Source organism: Sturnira hondurensis, unplaced genomic scaffold (assembly GCF_014824575.4).
Source record: "Sturnira hondurensis isolate 20B ecotype Veracruz unplaced genomic scaffold, ASM1482457v3 Scaffold0004136, whole genome shotgun sequence".
NCBI classification, from domain to species: domain Eukaryota; kingdom Metazoa; phylum Chordata; class Mammalia; order Chiroptera; family Phyllostomidae; genus Sturnira; species Sturnira hondurensis.
The window spans coordinates 55,471,246-55,490,888 of record NW_028076767.1 but is presented as its reverse complement, the minus strand read 5'-3'; the positions used below and the strand labels follow the sequence as shown (position 1 = coordinate 55,490,888).

At 38.9% G+C, this 19,643-nt stretch overlaps 1 protein-coding gene across 4 annotated transcripts in view; it reads right to left on the bottom strand.

Annotated features, from left to right (window-relative positions):
* Nucleotides 1-797: 797 nt before the first annotated feature.
* CCDC148 (coiled-coil domain containing 148) overlaps nt 798-19,643 on the bottom strand; it is a 258,987-nt gene continuing 240,141 nt past the window's right edge. For 2 of the 4 annotated variants that reach the window (XM_037044670.1, XM_037044668.1), the window contains 3 exons: nt 9,486-9,603; nt 7,210-7,350; nt 3,149-3,571 (listed from right to left, as the gene is read on the bottom strand). In XM_037044670.1, the coding sequence (XP_036900565.1) occupies nt 3,425-3,571; nt 7,210-7,350; nt 9,486-9,603 (406 nt within the window). In that variant the 3' untranslated portion in view covers nt 3,149-3,424. Of the gene's footprint in view, nt 1,651-3,144; nt 3,572-7,209; nt 7,351-9,485; nt 9,604-19,643 lie in introns of those variants that run through there. The other 2 variants (XM_037044667.1, XM_037044666.1) reach the window with 2 other exon arrangements.

The window sequence follows — 19,643 nt, the reverse complement described above, 5'->3', positions numbered from 1 at the left end:
GATAAGCCTATAATCCTCAACAGTTGATCAGACTATTCCATTTACTAACAATGGGATTGAGGGTAATGGTTATAATTTCTTTGGACCATTAAGAAACCAAATGATCATGGTTCGATTCCTAGTCAGGGCACATGCCTGGGCTGCAGGCGAGGTCCCCAGTAGGGGACACATGAGAGGCAACCATGCATTGATATTTCTCTCCCTCTCTCCTTCTCTTCCCCTCTAAATATAAATAATTAAATAATTTTAGAAAGAAATACATTTTTGTTGGGATCCACTATGTATACACATGTGAATAGGTGAGATAGAATTTCATGGCACAGTGTTTATTCTTGGTACATACTGTTTTCTTTTTGATGCCCACCTGATGAACTAGACTGGCAAGAGCCTAAGTGAAGCAGCACCCAAGGATTGGGGGAGCAGGAAATAAAAGGGATACTATTCTGTATTGGGGTAAATATGACTCCCAGGCAGGGACTGTCATTGCTATCACCAAAAGTCCTGTAAATTAGGAATATTTAACCAGAAACTGGCTAAAAAACCACTTCTGATGCATTAATATACTAAGAAATTAGACTTTTTAAAAAATATTTTATTTATTTATCTTTAGAGGGGAATGGAAGGAGAGAGGAAGGAAACATCAACGTATGGTTGCTTCTGGTGCATCCCCTGCAGGGAACTGGCCCCTGCTGGAAACTGGCCTGCAACCCAAGCATGTGCCCTGAACTGGGAATCGAATTGCGATCGTCTGGTTCGCAGGCCCGCGCTAGAAATTAGACTTTTAATAACTCGCTTTCTTAGTTTTGTTTAGCTTATTGGGAATTTACAGCATTGCCCAAATAGTATATAAACACATATGTACATTTTAAAGAATAGAAACCTCATAAAATCACTACCCACAACTTGGAAGCTCCACCCGAGCAGCTTCCCTATCCCTAAGAGGTAATCATTACTTTGATTTTAATGTTAAATATTTTCTTGTTTTCCTCTACTGTTCCACCACCTATGTATGTATCCTTAAACAATATAGATTAGTTTGTATTCTAGATAAATGCAATACAACATAGTATGCAAGCTTTTGCATCTGGGTCCTTTTACTCATATTATGTTCATTTTCATTATCACAGGCAATTCCATGTATGAATATACCACAATTTTTATATCCATCCTACTGTCGATGAACATTTGGCTTGTTTTCATTTGGAAATCCTAGTTTATGTCTCCTTATACACATATGCAGAGGCTTCTGAAATACATATATTTCAGAACAGAATTGCTCCAATCAGAGCAATATTGCTTCAGTCAGAGTGTATTAACATTTACAACTTTACCAGATAAGTCCAAACTTCTCCAATTCACACTCTCACCACCAGTGGTTGTCCCCCATTGTCTTGTATGGTGTTAATTGATATTGTTAGATTTCTTGGCATTGTTGGCAATCTGGTGGATGTATATTGGCATCTTACTGGAATTTTAATTGGTATTTCCATCTTTTCACATATTTATTAGCCATTTGGATTTTAGATTTATTTTATTTTGTTTCATTTACAAAATGCTGGTCAGGATCCACTGAATTGGTTTAACGATTCACAGTTGAAAAACAACTGCTCTAGGACAAATTATTCTACCTTTCTGAGCCTGCTTCCTTATCTGAAAAAAAATGGAAATAACAATCTCATGAGGTTGTTATGGTCAAATAAGACATTATATGTAAAGTATATACATGGTACTGAGCACACTGTTCTGCTCAACAAATGGTAACTATTATTAGTACTGTTTTTTAAAAAGAAAGAAAATGAATAAGGTCTGAGTCAGGGGAGAGCCAACAGCGACGCTGCTCCCAAATCACAGCTGTTTTCAGCAGATCCACAAATACCAACTCTATGGTTCTCAAGATGGCAGCACTCCTCCTGCTGGGTACCACAGGCTGCTTATTTTTGTGTGGTTCTTTAAAAAGAGTAAAACTTATGCTTGAGTTTATCTGAAACACTCCTTCCTATAAAATCATCTAGATATTTAACACTGGGTTGGCCAAGAAGTTTGTCTTTGCAAGGTGGTTCTAGTACTGCTTAGTTGTCTTTAACTTCATCTGTAACAATTTTGTTAGATTGTATGGTGACAGCTGTCGTATCAGTGTGCATTTAAAACACGTATCAAAATTGGTGATTTTTGTGTAGCTATTTTAATGTTGAAGATGGAAGAAAATATGCAAGATTTTTGGCATACTATGCTTTATTATTTCAAGAAAGGTAAAAATGCAACTCAAGTGTAAAATGACATTTGTGCAGTGTATGGAGAAGGTGCTGTGACTGACCAAATGTGTCAAAAATGGCTTGCGAAGTTTCACACTGGAGATTTCTCACTGGATGATGACGCTCCACAGTCATCGGGTGGACCAGTTGAAGTTGATAGTGATCAAATCAAGATGTTCATTAAGAACAATCAATATGATGCCATGTGGGAGATAGCCAACATATTCAAAACATCCAAATCATAAAGTTATTGATGAAAACAAAAAATGTCTCTTTTATTTTATGGGAAAAAACATACAGACTTTTTGGCCAACCCAATAAATTTTGTGAAACTTTTGACACATTCTAATTATTATAAATTTTAAAATATTCCTTCTAAACAACAATGCACATTTTTTACCAAGTTAAAACAGATATTCCCACATTTGCAATGCTATTTCTAATTTCTCATTTATATTTATGGGCTAATTTGCAAAATAAAATTGGTTGGATTATTGGTTTGCAATAAGCATAGTGTACCAAGTTGGCTTCTAAATTTAGAGAAAGGTTGAGTCTTTTCTTATAATAATCAAAAAATAATAGAAATATTAATGATAACGAAGTTTCCATGATTAAAAGTTAAATTCTGAAAATAACAAACAAGAATGACTGTTAGCAGGTAGCAGCAAAATAAGTTTTAATTTTTACAAATGGTTATTTTGATTTTTTTATGGGGTAATGCAACATCCAAATTGCAATTTACTCAATGATAATATATGTATCATATGTGTCATAATTAAGTTCCATTGTTTTTAAGAATTTAGTACTATTAAAGAAACAAAGATATTGGAAATAGTGAATAAAATTCTAAGATTTTTTTTTTAAAGCAAGGTTGTTTTAATAGATGCGATGATTTCTTTTTTTTTGGTGCCACAGAGACATTTCATAAATTTACACACCAACCCCTGCAGTCACAGTTTCAGGATGAGAGCACTGTGAAGGACTCAGCTCTCTCCCTGTCCATACTGCTTTACCCTGGAACGATACAGTTTCCACAGCTCGTACTATAACAGATACTATGATTTCTATGTCTGATATTGTTAAAAATTTTACACAGCAATAATTATTATTATCCATATAAATGTATTCAGAAAAAAAATTTGTTTACGTTTAATAGGATTTGAAGATGAACTCTAAATCTTAAAGACAGTAGACTCCATGTCTTTTCTTGGAGGTTTTTGAGGACTGATTTTTGGTAAAATCTCTTTGGCATAAAAGGTTTTATGAAGTCCAGCTTCTCGAAGTGCTAACTCAAAACGAAGTCTAGGGTCAGAAATTATCTGTAGAAATAAAATACAAGGTAAATAGCAATTCACTGAACTAAGTAAATTGTATCATTTAGTTCTACATTTCCCCGAGCTGCATAATTTGCTTTTGCTAGATAAATGACTAGATGACAATAACTTCTGTGTATAGTGACTACATCCCAGTTATTTTTACTGAAAACATCCAAAACTTGTTGACATTGTCAATTCCCTTTGTATCAGTGGTTTCCAACATAATATGTATAGACTATTGCATAGTAGATTAGTCAAAATACAATGCACTAAAATTATTAAAAGATGAGATGAAAGAAGCTTATTTTCAGTATTATCATTGATTCACTATTTATTGACAGCTGGAATATATAAATATAGACAATCATTGATCAAAATAAAATTAATCTAAACCATAACCTTATGCATCTGCCTTTAAACAGAGATGTTAATTTCTCTATCATTTGATGATATGTAAATTAATTTTAAACACATGGCCACTACCTAAAAAAAAATCAATAGAACTTTTCTTCCAAGGCCGGATTTCTATTTCAAGCAGAACTGAAAGATGCTTCCATCAATATGATTCTAAGTAGGACTAGACATACAAGTAGTTCAAGTTCTGTTTTCACTTATAGCTGACTGGACTTTATTCCTCCTTCTATGAATAGTAAATGCCAACGGCGCTGTTTGCATTGAAAAGAAGGTAGCCACATATGGATTTTAGCTAATGAAGCATTTTATTCTTTACAAGGATTTGAAGTCCCCCCAGAGGACTGGATAATAAACTGTAGAAAGCAGCCCCTCCTTTAAGGAGCTTTTTAATAGGGGTAACAAGATTTTACACAGACAACTACAGCTTGTGGCAAGTAGGATAGATACCCCAAGAATGGTACATCTCTTGGTGCCAGTGAGTCTAGAATGGTCTCAGGTAAGGAGGACCACCTGAGCTAACATCCAACTCATCCTTCTATAAAGTGGAGGAGGGAGGAAGAGAGATTGAGCAAGAAAGGAAGGCATATGCAAACTCAGAGGTCAAATAGGTCAATTTGGAATCAAGGTCACTGGGTAAAGCACCACTGGGGAACACTGGAAAAGAACACTTCTAAGCCTGGGACTTGAATTTGAAAGGTTTAATAGCTATGCCAAGGAGTCTGGGGAGCTACTGAAGTGGCATTTGTCTCTGTTGTTAGAGTACAAGAAATGTAATCACTGCCATTGAACAAAAAGATGGATCTGATTGTCAATTCAGGATAAATCAAGGTGGCAAGAAGAGAAGAGGTGGAGGCAGGGAGAGGGTTAAGGGTCTGCTACAATGGTCTAGACATGAAGTGATAAACATGCCTCAACTTGGCTGGTAATGAGGAAGAGAAAACTGTGAGAGACACCATGAAGGGAAGAATTAATAGAACTTAGCAACTTGCCAGATACAGGGACTAGAAGTAGTGATGCATATAAGTCAAGAATAATACAGAGATATATGTCTGACAGCCAACATACACAATCTTTAGACCTGGGTTTCTCCTCTTCTGCTCCTGAACAGTCTCCCTGGACAATCACATCAGCTTCCAGTGATTCCTGCTCCGTCTGTGTGCTGTTCACTCCCTAACTATCTCCAGCATTCACCTATCTCCTCACGTCTGGGGTTGTGAGGTTTGTTAAACTGTTTCATTATTCTATTTTGTGAATTAACAAAGTGAAATGGAGAACTTGGCATACTGATCTCGATCTTCCCAATTCCCCTCCCCAGAGGCAGCCAATCAGTTTCTTATAGATGTGTACGAGCCATTTTCACCCTAAAGATGACATGAACAAATATCTCTCTCCCTAAGTCTGTTGTTTCTTCTATTACACTTATATGGTTTATGGCAACAACACCTAATGATTACAATTTACTGAATTACTACTAGATGCCGGGCAATATGCTGGGCAATTGACATGTATTATCTTAATCCTCACAAGAACCTTGCAAATTATTGTTTCACAGATGAAGAAAACAAGACCGAAAGATGTTAAATGGCTTACACAACTTCACACAGCCATAAACAACAGAACAAACTACGGTATCTAATTTTAGAATTACCCACACATTCGTTACCCCTCCTTCCCCCTTTCTTCTCCTGTCAGTGAGAGCCATCCTTGCCCACTCTCCCTTCTTCCATAAGGGCTCCACCATCTTGAAAGGATCTGAACCCACACCCACCTTCAGCCCCCACCCCAAAGCCTCACCAATTTTCCATCCAGGACATTGCTAAAATAGGAATTTGATTACATAATTCACCTGCTTCAAAGTCTTGCCTCTGCTCACTGGATAAAGGTGAAATGATTTAGCAAGAACACCTACTACAATACTTTCTCACAGTCTGACCCTAACGTATGTGTCCAATGTCAACTCCCGCACCCACCCTCAACATGTATCTTACACTGAAGATGCACCACTAAGGGTCTCTATCCTACCCTGTTCTACTGGTGAAAACCTTGTTTCTTCAGCCCAGGTACCGGAGAATTTTCCAGATTCTGACTTCAAGTCTTTGCAAGCCCCAGCTCCCATCCCCACTTTTGCTTCTGGAAACACCCTTGCATCTTCATAGTTTATCTTTCATCCTTTGCCCACTTCCTCCCTCTAAGCTGCTTTGTTTTCATTTTTGTTTTTGTTTTTGGCTTAAATCATCTGGATGAATTTTGTTTCTGCAGCCAAAAATCTTCAACTAAGACAGAGGTTAACATTCCTCTTTGACGCTTTCTCTGACTGCCCTGTCTGGGTTAGCCTTCGATTCCCACCCTGAGTCAGCAGCAGCCCTTACACCTCCATTATGGAGGTGATCTCGCCCCAGGCCCAACCCAGGGCTCCTGCTCCTTCTTCCACACAGGACAAGTCTATCCTGTTCAGCAGGGCACCTTGCACAGTGCCAGAGGCTGTACATGTCCCATCAATATTTGTCCAATTAATACATGATTTGTTCATTTTTAATCCCTGGCAAAGTATGTAGCACATACTAGAGGCACACTTGACTTATTTGTCAATGGGTGAGTGGATAAAGTTTCCCGCTGTTTAAATAGTCAAATAAGCATTAAGCAGCTCTACTTAGATTTGCAAAATTAACTACTTTCTTCCTTAATTTCAGGGATACATATTCATTCATCTGTTCTCTCTCTCTCGAAATGGTTAAACAACCCTTAATACTTTTCCACAGAAAATGTTTTATCATTAGCTCTGATGTATTATCTTCTATTCATTTTAATTTCCGAAAGCTTCCCTCTGCTTTGTTTAATCAGCATCATCAGTTCTTTCTTTAAATGATGTTTGTTATAATTTAAACAAGTTCTGAATGTGATAGAGCAATATTCACCAGCAAAATACAAATTAACACAAGTTTAAAGTAAAATTTTGTAAAATTATTTTTAAATTTGAAAAATAATTTTCAATGACAGATTCATAACTTTCCCAGATAAACTGCTTCTTCTATGCTCACCTGTCAACTATTTTATAACATCAAGAGTTGTGCAGTAATTATGTGCTATCATTTGGAAGTAAAAATTATGCTGATATGTGTAGTATTCAAATGTAAATATTGAAAATGGCTCATAACCAAAACATACACTTCTACAGTTCCTAACATCATCATGGCTTTTACATTAATCATGTTAATTCCCATAATTACCTGCTGTTCATTGTATGTATTCAATGTGAAGAGTGGCTTTTGAAGAATAAATTCTTCCTCAATTCCAATACCCATCCTCGCTTTCGACACCATTGTATCTGACATCATTCTAACAGGATCAAATTGAGCAACAATAGCAACCTAAAAAAAGTGAAAGCATAGCAACTTTGAACAAGATATGGGCTAAATACGTCTCAGCAATATTACTGATGTTTAAAGTGCATTAAAATTAAGAAATTTTATTAAAGAGAAAGCCTAAGAGGGAAGCATAGAAAAATATTCAACCAGGCCAATCCTAGACATCCATAAAGGAATTAACAATTTAAAAACAAAATATAATACTAAAAGGCCATGATATATAATTATTTACTACTGACTGAAATTACTGTTATGACTAAATTAAGATAAAAATTTGTCTTATACAAAGTCATAGGAACACTACATATTCAAACACCTTGAAAGTAACCAAAGGTAAAAAAAAACACATTAATTTTTAACTACTAGCGATCTATGGCCATGGTGACAACCTCACGAAATTTTCTAGAAAGTTTGACCTAATTAAACGGAACCTAGAGCACACCATTCATGGACAGAGATGAGTGCTGTAGCATGAGAGGGCAGGTGGGTGAATTTCCCTTGTTCCAGGCACTGCTGTAAGCCAGGGTTCCTACTTCTGCTGAAAAGCCGCAGGGTCACTTTAACACACATGCCCTTGCTCTTTCTGATAACTGAATCATTCAAACCTGCATTCTTATGCAATAAAGCCACTAACTTTGTAAATTACATGTACCATTGGTAACACTTGTCTGTTAACTCTAAAGCCATGAAGAAAATCACATTTTTAATGCATTTAGGAACTATAACAACATAACTGGGGTCAAACATACTTTAATTGCTATAGGTTTTCCTAGTCGAAATCTTATACTATCATCATTCGAAACACTGATTACAAATAAAGGGCACAGATGTTTCCTCTATCCAAGGGTTCATAGATGGAAAGGATGGATTGTAATCAGATAAACTCTGTAATCATCAAAGTTGTATTTTGAATGTGTTCAGTATCAATGATATTGAGCGTTGTCCCGGGAAAACCATGGTATATGCGTATAGTTATTTGCTAATGACTGAATAATTTTAATTTTGTTGAATCTAGCATGACCAGGACTTACATTCCTATGCTTTGAAGTTCTCTAAGCTATTTTATCAAAGAAGATGCTATGTGCCTATACTACTTCATCTAACTAGACCTCCTTGGTTTGAATTCAGTCTGACCTACCAGCTGTGTGACACCTGGGAACCTCTGTGTCTCCTCAGTTTCCTCTACTATAAAATAGGAATATTAATAACACCTACAGCATAGGATTTTCTAGAGATTAAATGAGGTAAAACCTCAGTGTTTAGAAGAGAACTTTATGCTTAGTAAATATTAAAAAATGGGAATGGACATTCCTAAGAACCTATCAGGCAGGTACTAATATTATTATTCCCATTTTTCAGAGGGGGAAATAAAGTGTAAGAAGGTTAAATAAAACAACTAAGTTTCTTCTGCCAGTGAGTAGCAAACCAGGTGGTACCAGGTTTGAAAGATACCAGAGGCCAAGTTCTTTTCCAAGATTCGATGTTGCTTCCACCGGCACTGAGTCCTCTGGTGAGGACTCCAGAGCTTAGGAGTTGAGCTCATCACTTTCAGGTTAAACACTCTCAAAAATTGCCAAATAAAACTATTTTATCACATTTCCCAAGTTCTCAAGATTCCGATCTTGCCATCTACTGTCTAATTTCAAAACTTTTGCCTACTTTTACTAGGTAAAATAATGGGAGGCTTTTACTTCTCCAGAAAAATAGTATTTTTAAAAGTGATTTTAAACATGTTTGTTTATTATGGGATATTTCCAAACAGAGATCCTACCCCAAAGAGAATTATCTTGCTCAAGCTCTGCCAGGTTTCTTGAAGACAGCCAGATCTTTTGGCAGATGCAGTGTTTCATTGCTGTAAATGGATATTATTCAGCTATTAAACTGGAGGCAGTGTGGATGCATTTAAATCTTGGGAGAGCCTTGTAAAAGGTGAGGATAAAGTTCTTTTAATATACTAAGAACCTGGAAATGGTTCAGCATAAATCTAATTGTTCCCAGGAATGAAAATCAGTGTCTCAATTTGGAAAAGTTACATTTTTTACAGCAGAACTCCCAAACTAAGCCCTAGTAATAATGTTATTAAGCGCACTTAGAAACATTTTTCTAAACCGCCCATGAAAATTTCAAATCAAAAACACCTGTTTCCTAAGGGCTTCTAGCCGCCTCTCTCTCTCTTCTTCTTCATGTGCTTGTTGAAGAGCTGCTTCTTTTTTCTCCATCAAACGCTTCTCCAACAATTGTTGCCTATAGTTAACCCTTTAAAAATAATGCAGAGAAGTTGGGAAAATATCACCAGAATCTTGAAGATCATATGGATAAAAGTATGGTGGCAAAAGCCATGGCAGATTTTGTTTTTGCTTGCTTTGCTTTTCACTTGCCTTTGGTTCATTTCTATACAAACAATAAAAGACATTTGTATAAAATGCAATGTATAACCATTCTAATAACAACCGGAGAAACCTCAGATCGTGGATCAGGAAAACATGGGGTAAAATCCAACCCCTCTCATTGATTTCTTTGAAATCAATGTATTAACTCTTAAACTGTCGGTTGGCTGCCACACCTGCAGCTAATTTGTGTCCTCTGATGAGTTTCAACACAATTTGAGATTTTAAAAAGCTATATTACTTGTTAAATATATACATAGTAAATAAATATATGTAGTAAATAAAATACTATAATAGCATGCCCCGATTTTCTTAATTACTAGAATGTAAACCAAACTATGTATATTGTCACTCATTTTGTCAAGAGTGTTCTTTCTAGGTGTGCGTGCCTGCGTGCGTGTGTGTGTGTGTGTGTGTGTGTGTGAAGCAACTTTAAAAATTGCACTCTGACTGTAGATGGCAGCAAAAACATGACTTTGCCTTAGCATTGTGCTTCCATTCTCCTTAGCACCAGCAGCTGTGATAACATGGCACATTTAAACATCTGTTTTAACACCCCCAGGCTCAACTAGCCCTCCTCTGTTTTCGGTTTGGGGTGACCTCTCTTACCATCTTCTTGCCCAAGCTACTCTTTTATTGAAGTATATATATACAGATGAGATTTGTCTTCTCATAAAAAGTAGTCACTTGGGTTCTCCAGGGACTATATGGTCATTGCTTGTCTCCCATCATTGATGATTTAGACTTAACTTTATTTGTGACATCAGTCCCAAATATGCTTTGCAGGTGTGCACACCTGCATTTTCCAGGGATGTACCTTCCCTAGACCCTTTCTATTCCAAATCCTGATATTTAATGAGGTGCTCACTGTGCAATGAGGCTTGTGCTAGGTCCTTTACATGAGTCATCTCATTTACACCTCACAAAAGCCCTATGCTAGGGTAGGGCTTGATTGATCCCATTTTCAAGAGAAAGCAATAGACAGACGATGTAATCTGCCCAAGTTCTTACACCCAGTAGTGGCAAAGCCAGAGATCAAACCCAGGCAGACTGGCCCTGGCACCCACGTCTACCTCCTCCCACCTCCATGCAATTAACAACTGCAGGCTCTGCTTCCTTCTCCCCTTGATGGCTCCGCTCACCTCCCTGGCTGTGGACATTTTCACCGCGTCCAGCCCCATGCTAGGTAATGTGAATATGCTGAGAAAAAGACTACGCTTAAGAAATCTATAGTTTAACGTAGAGATATGAAGGCAAGCCTAAGAACTAAACGTGGTATACAGTACCTCCAAAGAGGTATAACTAAGGCCCACTGGGAATCCGGAGAAAGGTGAGGTGACTGCTCCCTGGTTGTACAAAAGCCTGTTGGATTTAGCAAGACCTTTCTTGAGGAGGCAGCACCTGAGCAGGGGCTGGGGGATTGGATCTGGAGAGGCAAGGAGACGTGACAGCTGAGGGAAGAAGGCCAAGGGTGGGTCAAGGGAACTCTCAGGCTTGTGCAAGTTGGGGGCTGACATCCGAGAGTGGGTGGCTTCTTAAATTCTGTCCCTGGCAGCCTGGCTTGGCTCACCTCGTTGCAACCCTGAGAAGGGAAGACTTCACAGTGGCTAGAACAGAGCGAGTGAATGACCAGTGATAAGTAATGAGAAGCCCTGGGCATGTTGGCAAGGCCAAGTCCATTCTTTCCCTCAGGAAGAGTTGTTTCTGGGGCAGAAAACTCGTAAAAACCAGGTTGCCCTTGAGGGCGGCATTGAAAAAAAGCACAGAGAGAAGAAAGGTGGGAAGCATGCCACCTTGGAGAGTACAAAACCCAGAACGGGATTTAAAGGGAAATCCTCAGCAACGCTGGAGGCTGCGGCAGTCCCCCCCATCATCTTGCATAGCAGGAGTTGGTGCAGTCAGACACACAGATTACAGAACCCACAGGCCAGATAGCTCCCTTTCTCCTATGTCTCCCTGTCATGGAAAGTAGATTTCTTATTCTCTCCATTTTCACTAAGGCTTGACACAACCTCCCTAATGAGTTCTACTCAATTGAAGCGCTGAGTACAAGCAAAGTGAACCACTGCGAAGGTTCGATTTAAAGACACCCTGGGATTTGACAATTACCATATGCTAATTCCCAGGACCTTTGGAAAGTTTCTCTCCCTCTGGGATACATATGTTGCTTTCTCAGCAACAAAGTTCTGTTTGCTTCTTGGAAAAGTGGTGGTTGTTCCAGTTAAGGGAACTGGACTAGTGAGTAAGAAATTGCAAACGAGAGTAAAGCACTTTGAACCTGTGTCATAAAAAAGGCTGGTTTGTGATTTACTTTGAGACTTACTCATTCATTCAATAAATATTTACTGAGCACCTGCTCTGCATCAATCACCGTGTGAGGCACTGCAGAAACAATTTCAACACAACGGATGCACTCCTGTCCTCACAGAAGTGACAATCTAATGGGAATACAAAGACCCGGGTGATAATGATACAGGATGGCTCTTACCCTAATGGGACAGTGGGGAAGAGGCCTTCAGAGAGTCACCTTTGCCAGGCTTAGAACATTCAGAAGAATATCCAAAAGGAAGTGCTCTCAATTTTAGGCCCCCAAATAGAGGAAAAGTTCACCAGAGGAGGAGACAATAGGAAGAAGAAAGAAGAAAAAAGAAGAAAGAGGAGGAAGGAGGAAGGAGGAGGAAGAGGAAGAGGAAGAGGAAGAAGAAGAAGAAGAAGAAGAAGACGACAACGACATCAGCCCAGAGATGACAAAGGACTGTATGCTGGAAAAGTTCAAAGAAACACAGTGGGACCCAAACTGAACAATGCAAGGTGGGGAGTCCAAAGGACTGAGACTGGAGAGGTGAGTTGGGCCAGACTATGGGGCCTTTGCAAGCATGAGGGGTTTTGATATGGGACATGCAGTGATCAGAAACATCTCGCCAGTGTTTTGGAGAATGGGTTGATAAAGAGGCAAGACCAGAGAGAGTTATTCAGATGCACGTTGATGGTTTCCTGAACTAGGGCAGAGGGAGAGATACTAGTAGGAGGAGAGAGAAGACATGAATTTAAAATTTATGTAGAAAATAGAATAAATAGGAATTGTTGGTTTATTTTATAGGAGAGAGGAAAAGATAGAGAGGAAGAAGTTAAGGTTTCTGTCCTGCACCATGAACAATGGAGTCCTTTACTAAAAATGGGAACTTAGAGAATCAGAGAAAGAATGAGTTTCGATTTGGACATTGGCCTGCCTTACTAAGATCTGGGCTGGAGAAACAGATGGGGAATCTTATCCCCGGCATGGAATTGAGGCCCATGGGCAAATAATACCAACCAGGAAGAAAGTATGGACACACCTCATCGTAGTGCACTTCATAAATGTTACATATTTTACAAATTGAAGTCAAGAGAACCCACCAACAAAAAGACTACAACTCACTTTATTGAAAAACTCGCTTTACTGTTGTGCTGGTCTGGAGCTGCACCTGCAACATCCCAGTGTATGCCAATGTAGAGTAGGAAGAAAAGTTGGTCTAGGATTGATTCCCAAAGAAACATTTCAGAGAGGAACCGGAGAAAGAGGAAACTCAAGGATAATGAAGAGAAATGCTGCCAAAGAAGCTAAGGAAAACGGGATGGGTGATGTCAAATGCTATGGAAAGAGATTATAATCCAAGATAGTCAATATGCTAAATAACAGGAAGCCATTGATGATCTTGACAAGAGCAGGCTGAAGAAGCAGTGGGAGGTAAGGAAGGAAGAGAGGAGTGGAGACAACTCCTTCAGTAAGACTGATGTAAAGGGGCTGAGGGGGGTGGGAACCAGGTGGCGCTAAAGGAAGCACCAAGCTGACGCTGGCTGCAAAGCAATCAAGATGACTGACTACCTTAAAGTCTCACCAAAGGAAAATTTAAGAAAACAGGAGACACACTCAGATTTTTTATTTTTACAGAAGTAATGGTGTAAACTTGAATAGTAATTCACTTTAAAGGGGGGAAACTCTTGGGACCTCTTTCCTCTCCTTCTCTGGATAGAAAAATTTCTTTGCCTGAAAAGAAGTGATGCAGAAAAACTTCTGTAAGAAAGCCAAACACTCACATATTTGTGGAGGAAGAAAACGGTGACACAGTGAAATCAATCATTTGGAATATTTTCTGTGTAAATACCTTTAGCCATTTGGGGTAGCAGATTTCCTCTAAATTAAACTGTTGCTATGAAAGTCAATGTCAGAAAGTGGCTAAACTTAATAGTCTCTAAGTTGTGCCCTGAATTCCCAAACAGAATCCTAGGTGCATCTCCAAGTCTGTTTTCATGCTCCCTGAGTCTACAAAGGTGCAAAGTGTTGCAAAGAGGCATTTTCAACTTCTCTTTGGGGAAGAGAAGCATCATATTGTTCAAAAGCAACAGCTGCTGCTGAATCAGGCACAGCATTAGCAGTAATATGCAAAGGGGTTTGTTTAAGCCTCCAGGCCAGAGTGTGGTTGAAGGGACAGAAGGCTTTCATGTAGAAATGGAGAATTTACGCATCATTTAGGAGACTTTGTATGCTTACTGCACTCTAAGAGATGAGTTTACAAATGCAAATGGTTTGGAAACACCTTGAATTTTAGTAACAGCCTTCCTTGGCTTCTGTGAAACTTCAGTAAGGACTTGGCAAAATATTAAACACAAAATTGTGACCTCTTTTTATCTGGAGCCACAGGTAACTTCAGTCTGAAAAGAAGCTACAGTAGCCAAGAAAGGAATAAAAGACTTCTGAAGAATAGCTGAAAGTGGCAGGTTCTAGTTTTTTAAAAAATGCTTTAAGCAGTAAGTAAAACAACATAAAAACATCTCTTAATTAGAGTATTCTCACGGGTATTAAACTCCCCCAAAATGTTTCAGGGAAGTAATTTGCCCTACTGAATTAAAGGCAATTTTATGAACAAACTTGCTACTTAGTGCTTAGAGTCACATGGCTTCTTCAGTATTAAGCACAAAATCTTTTAACGGGCACATGACCGCAGAGCTCCTGCCAGAGGTGTTCTGCCTGCTGGGAAATCCGTTTTTAGCTCAAGCCCACTCTGAGAGTTGTTATTTCCATCAAGCAGAAAGAATCCCTCCATTAGTTATAGGTCATTTCAACAAAGAATAATGTTCAGATCAAAAGACAGGCGGGCCAAGTGCAGCGCCCCTAAAGGTGGGGGAGGAAAAAAGAAGGACAAATGAGCCCAGAGAACAGAAGGAAAATTAAAAACTGAGTATTCCCATCAGAGGGCATAAGCTATTTATTGAAATGGGCAACAAGGCCCTACTCCATGGGTGTTCCAGCTAAGGGCACAGGCAGAGGCCAATTTCTGCAAAGATAATGTGAATCCTAATAAAGGCAGTGACATCCTGGTACAGATCAGTGTGGAACAAGAACAAAAAGGATTCACAGAGAGTTCCCAGAACCAGGAGACAAACCCATGCCAGCCCCAAACAGTGACCATTCTTCCAGCCCAGAGTGCTTACTGGTTCCTTTGTGAGGTGTATGAGCAAGTTCTTATTGGAACTTCATTCTGTAATGGATTAATTAATTTAATTAGTCAATATACAGTTATTTGAGCACTTGGCACATACAGTTACTTGGCACATACAGTTATGTGCCAAGAATTGCCCTAGGTGCTTAACATACAATAGTGAAAAATAAAACTGGACAAAAAAATCCCCACCCTCTTAAGTCTTACATTATCTGTGTTCTATATAAGCATGCCTCTGGCAAAATGAATAAAGTTGTTCTCAATAAATTATTTTTTAAATTTATCACAAAGCCCTAAATTAAAAAGCCCATTCTAACATTAAAACAGAAGGATGGTTCTCAACTATGACCATCATTAGCATCATGTAAAACCTAATTGCAACTTGTAAAACCTAATGCTGAGACACCACACTAAACTAATTTCATCAGAATCTGGTGATGGGGCCCAGTCACTGGTATTTCTAAAATTTATGGCTGCCTCAGAGGAGTGAGCCTGGGCTGAGGACCAATACCACTTGGCCGAGTGGTTCCCTAACCTGAGCTAACATCTGAATCATGAGAAGGGCTTATTAGACTACAAATTGCTGGACCACCTCCAGAGTTTCTGATTCAGTAGTAGTGAGGCAGGGAGTCCAAAAATTTGCACCTCTAACAACTTTCCAGGTGATGTTGATTCTGCTGATCTGGGGACCACAATCTGAGAACTACAGCATAGACAAATAATTCAGATTAGAGGGACTCTACCTGACTATTGTTATCAAAATAAAACCAGGTACAAATTACTACCCAGACTGGACTTTTTTCTGATTGCATGTGCAAAACATCACAGTTATATGCCTCAGGATTATTCCAAAGTAGATGTTCCTGCTTTGGTGCTACTAACATTCAAGAACAGAATTTTTCAACCTCACTCACCCCCACACCCCAACACACACAGGTAATAAATAGGTTTCCTCAGTGACAGTGGCCCTCTCAGGCTTGGGCCAGTGTTGGCAATGGGCAGCTGCAAAAACGGCTGCTACTGAACTTCTTTCTTCCTCTCCAAAGGACAAAACTCTGGTATATCCTGATGACACTTGAAAATCCCAGGCTACTGGTGATATTTAAGAGGTCTATTAAATGAAATCAAAGCAGGGAAAAATAACTTGAAAGCATTTCAGCCTTAAGAAAAGGTGTGAAGTACTTCCTTTGGGAACAGTCCTGGAAGCTCCAGGGGGATGGATATTTCATTATACTGGATGGGAAAACCCACAACTGAGAGTGAAGTACATTTTCTTGTTGGTTATAATCAGCCGCAGCCAGCTGACTGAGTTCACTTGAGTTGGAAGTGCAGAGATATAAACAGCTGTTAACTAAGGACTTACACCTAGGAACTGAAAGAGGAGCACAGAACCAGAGGTGAGGATGGGACTACTGGAGGAAGGTTGCAAATACCATACTAGCCCTTTCCCCAAATTAGTGTAGAATGACATTTTTTGAACTATTCCTCTTTTTGAACTATTTCTAACTCTTTTTGAACCTCTTTTTCATGTATTCCTCACTCTTTCCATCTAGCTTTCAGTACTCCTTTTATAACCTCAAAATGTCCTCAAAATTTTCTTAGAATAGTTCTTTCCAAGAGCATTTCAAAAGTGGGGTTTAGACAATAAGAGGTACATTGTCTATAGGAAATTAAAAACAATAATAGAGCCCTATCTTATTTGTTCATTTTTTTAGGTACCATGCACCAGCAAGTGAGCAAAGTTAGTGACCAAATACTACCTTCACTGGAACATCCAACACTCTCTCACTCCACTCTTTGTTGATCCTTTTAATGGTTTTCCTTAATTTTGAAAACCGGTGCTTCCCAGGTGACACTACTTCCATTTAGAAGAGTTAGGGGAGGACACTGGCATCTTCCTGGCTCCCCAGTGACATTTCCAGACAAGTTTTACCCATTGACTTTGGGATGAGACCATCCTTATCCTAATAGGGTTTTGGAAATCAGCTGCCCAGGTCACACTGCCTCACATTACTGAGGGTTATTCAAACCAATACCCTTACAGTTCCTTGATCCCCAATAGTATTCACTTCTCCCTTGCTTTACTTCCACTCCTGCATCACACCTGGAGCTGGGCATCACCTAGAACTGATCCCCTGTCAAAATCTTAAACTGGGGCACTTAGTTCTGACTCCAATCTCAAAGGTCACTGCATAGATTTGATAGATTGTGCACTGCACCACTCTAGGAATGAATTGCCTGCCAGCCTCCTGTCTCCTCTATGTTTTCACTCAACCTCACTCAGCTTGCCACATTAGCCTACCAAGCCTCCATTTTTTCAATGATATTTATTAACTATGTACTATGTACCAGGCACCAGGCTAGATGTTCCCTCATGAAGTTCATTGCCATTCCACCTCTTCCTTTTCTTTCAGGCTATGAGACACAACAGACTTTACTTCATTCTCTCCCAGCTTTAGACCCCCTGGGTCTATTTCTTCAAAGGCATCATCACCAATATCTTTTAATTATCTTGTCTTCTCTTTCCATACCTGCCATGCCAGTTCTCAGCCCTAATTCTTCATTGAATTTATTACACATTTATGAGATCAAGCCTTAATTAGACATTCAACACACCTCCAGTATCACTTATTTTCCCCTAAATGCTTGTCTTTTACTGGCTCCTCTTCATCTGTCTACCCACGGCTCCAACATGAATCCTCTTCTTTTCTCCATTTGAAAACATCTTCTGGGAAACCTGACTCCAACCACAATCAAGACATGAATATCTGTAGCCTCCACCTCCTTCAAAGTCCCAAGTCCTTTAATCTTTCATTCTATATCCTTTATGTAATTTCAGGACCTGCCTCAGACAAATCTGTCAAGTATGATCACATTGCACTGATAGTTAAATGCAGAGTTTGGTATAGAGTTGACATTGCCCTGTAAAAAGTTAGGAACAAACCTAATGACACATGCTAAGTAGAAGGCAGGAAGGCCAACCCACATCCTCTTGGAGATTAGTCACCATGGTACCATAATGAGGCAAAGATTCTGCCTAGTCAATTATCTTGAGTTTGCTCCAATCCAAAGGCAGACAATTAAGTTCCCAGTGTTTAATGCCTTATAACATGGCTGCAACAATTTTAGCCTGAAATATTTGTAGTAGAATATTACAAGTACTTCAACTACTTAAAAATCTATGGTAAGCATTCATAGAATGTATAACTTTGAGCAATACAACTTCTTGCAGCCAAGAAAATCTTTTATATTCTTAAAAAACTGACTGAGGTTATGACATTTGGGATTATTAGCTACAAGCCATTTTATAAATTTTTGTCTTCCAAAAATAATGACTTTGATATTAGAATAGTTGATTTTTTTTACTCCTACTTCCTGGCAGTAATTGGATACCAGGGCTATCTGCCTGGTGGCCAAATTTGTGGCCAAATTTAGATTTTAATAATTATACCACATAGTGGTAGACATCTGGGTTTGTTTTTTGTTTTTTGTTTTTGTTTTTTATCCCCTAGCATCAGTCTAACATCAACCCCCTTTAAACTGCCTCACTGCATTTTGTGTAGGTCTGTTGAAGCTTTTAATCAAAGAACCCCCTGCTCCCCTTTCCTGGTATTAGGGGTTTGCCTATGATCAGATATAGTTAATAGTATATTATGAGTACGACCACAGTAATTGGCCCTCAATGAACACAGGACTTCATCTGAGCCAAACAGAATCTTTCCCTGGGGACTTTATATAGATACTAAAGAAGAAAAGTTCTGCTTCTCCCTGAGGTTGCTAAGCTATAAACTGATATAATTAAGCCTGGAGCTGCTTGTATCCATGCCTCCTTTTTCTCCACGCCTCCAGCCCAGCCACAGAGGAAGATAAGGAGGAAATCCTCATCAATGCACCAACAGTTACAAAGTAAAGAGGTAAAAAGACAGTGACAAGAACCTGCCAATGCCACTTGAATCCCCGAGGCAAGACCCATTCCTGGATTTCCATTCATGTAAATCAACTCACGCCTTATTCTGCCTAAACTAGTTTGAGTTAGATTTTGTTCAGTCACTTCTGAGAAGTCCTGACTAATAAACACATCTCCTATGTGTGAGGGAATACTTATCTTTTTCTCTTTTATAACAGAAGAGGGACATATCACACTGTTCCAAATGTTAATCAGTTCATTCCAAAAATCAATGGCCCATGTAATGTTAGTATCTCACAGGATGTTCACACATGTGCCATGAGAAATGTGTTGGATGTTCAAGTGAGTCTGGGAAAAACTAAGATAAACAAAGTGAAATAGGTTTCTTCACAGTAGGATCTCTGGAATTATGCATTATAATATGTGGTATGTATTATGAATCTCCAAAAGGAGCGCTTAGTGTGCTTATTTCCCAAAATTATCTGGTAATAGAAACCCTTTTCAATAGAACCCAGGTTGGGG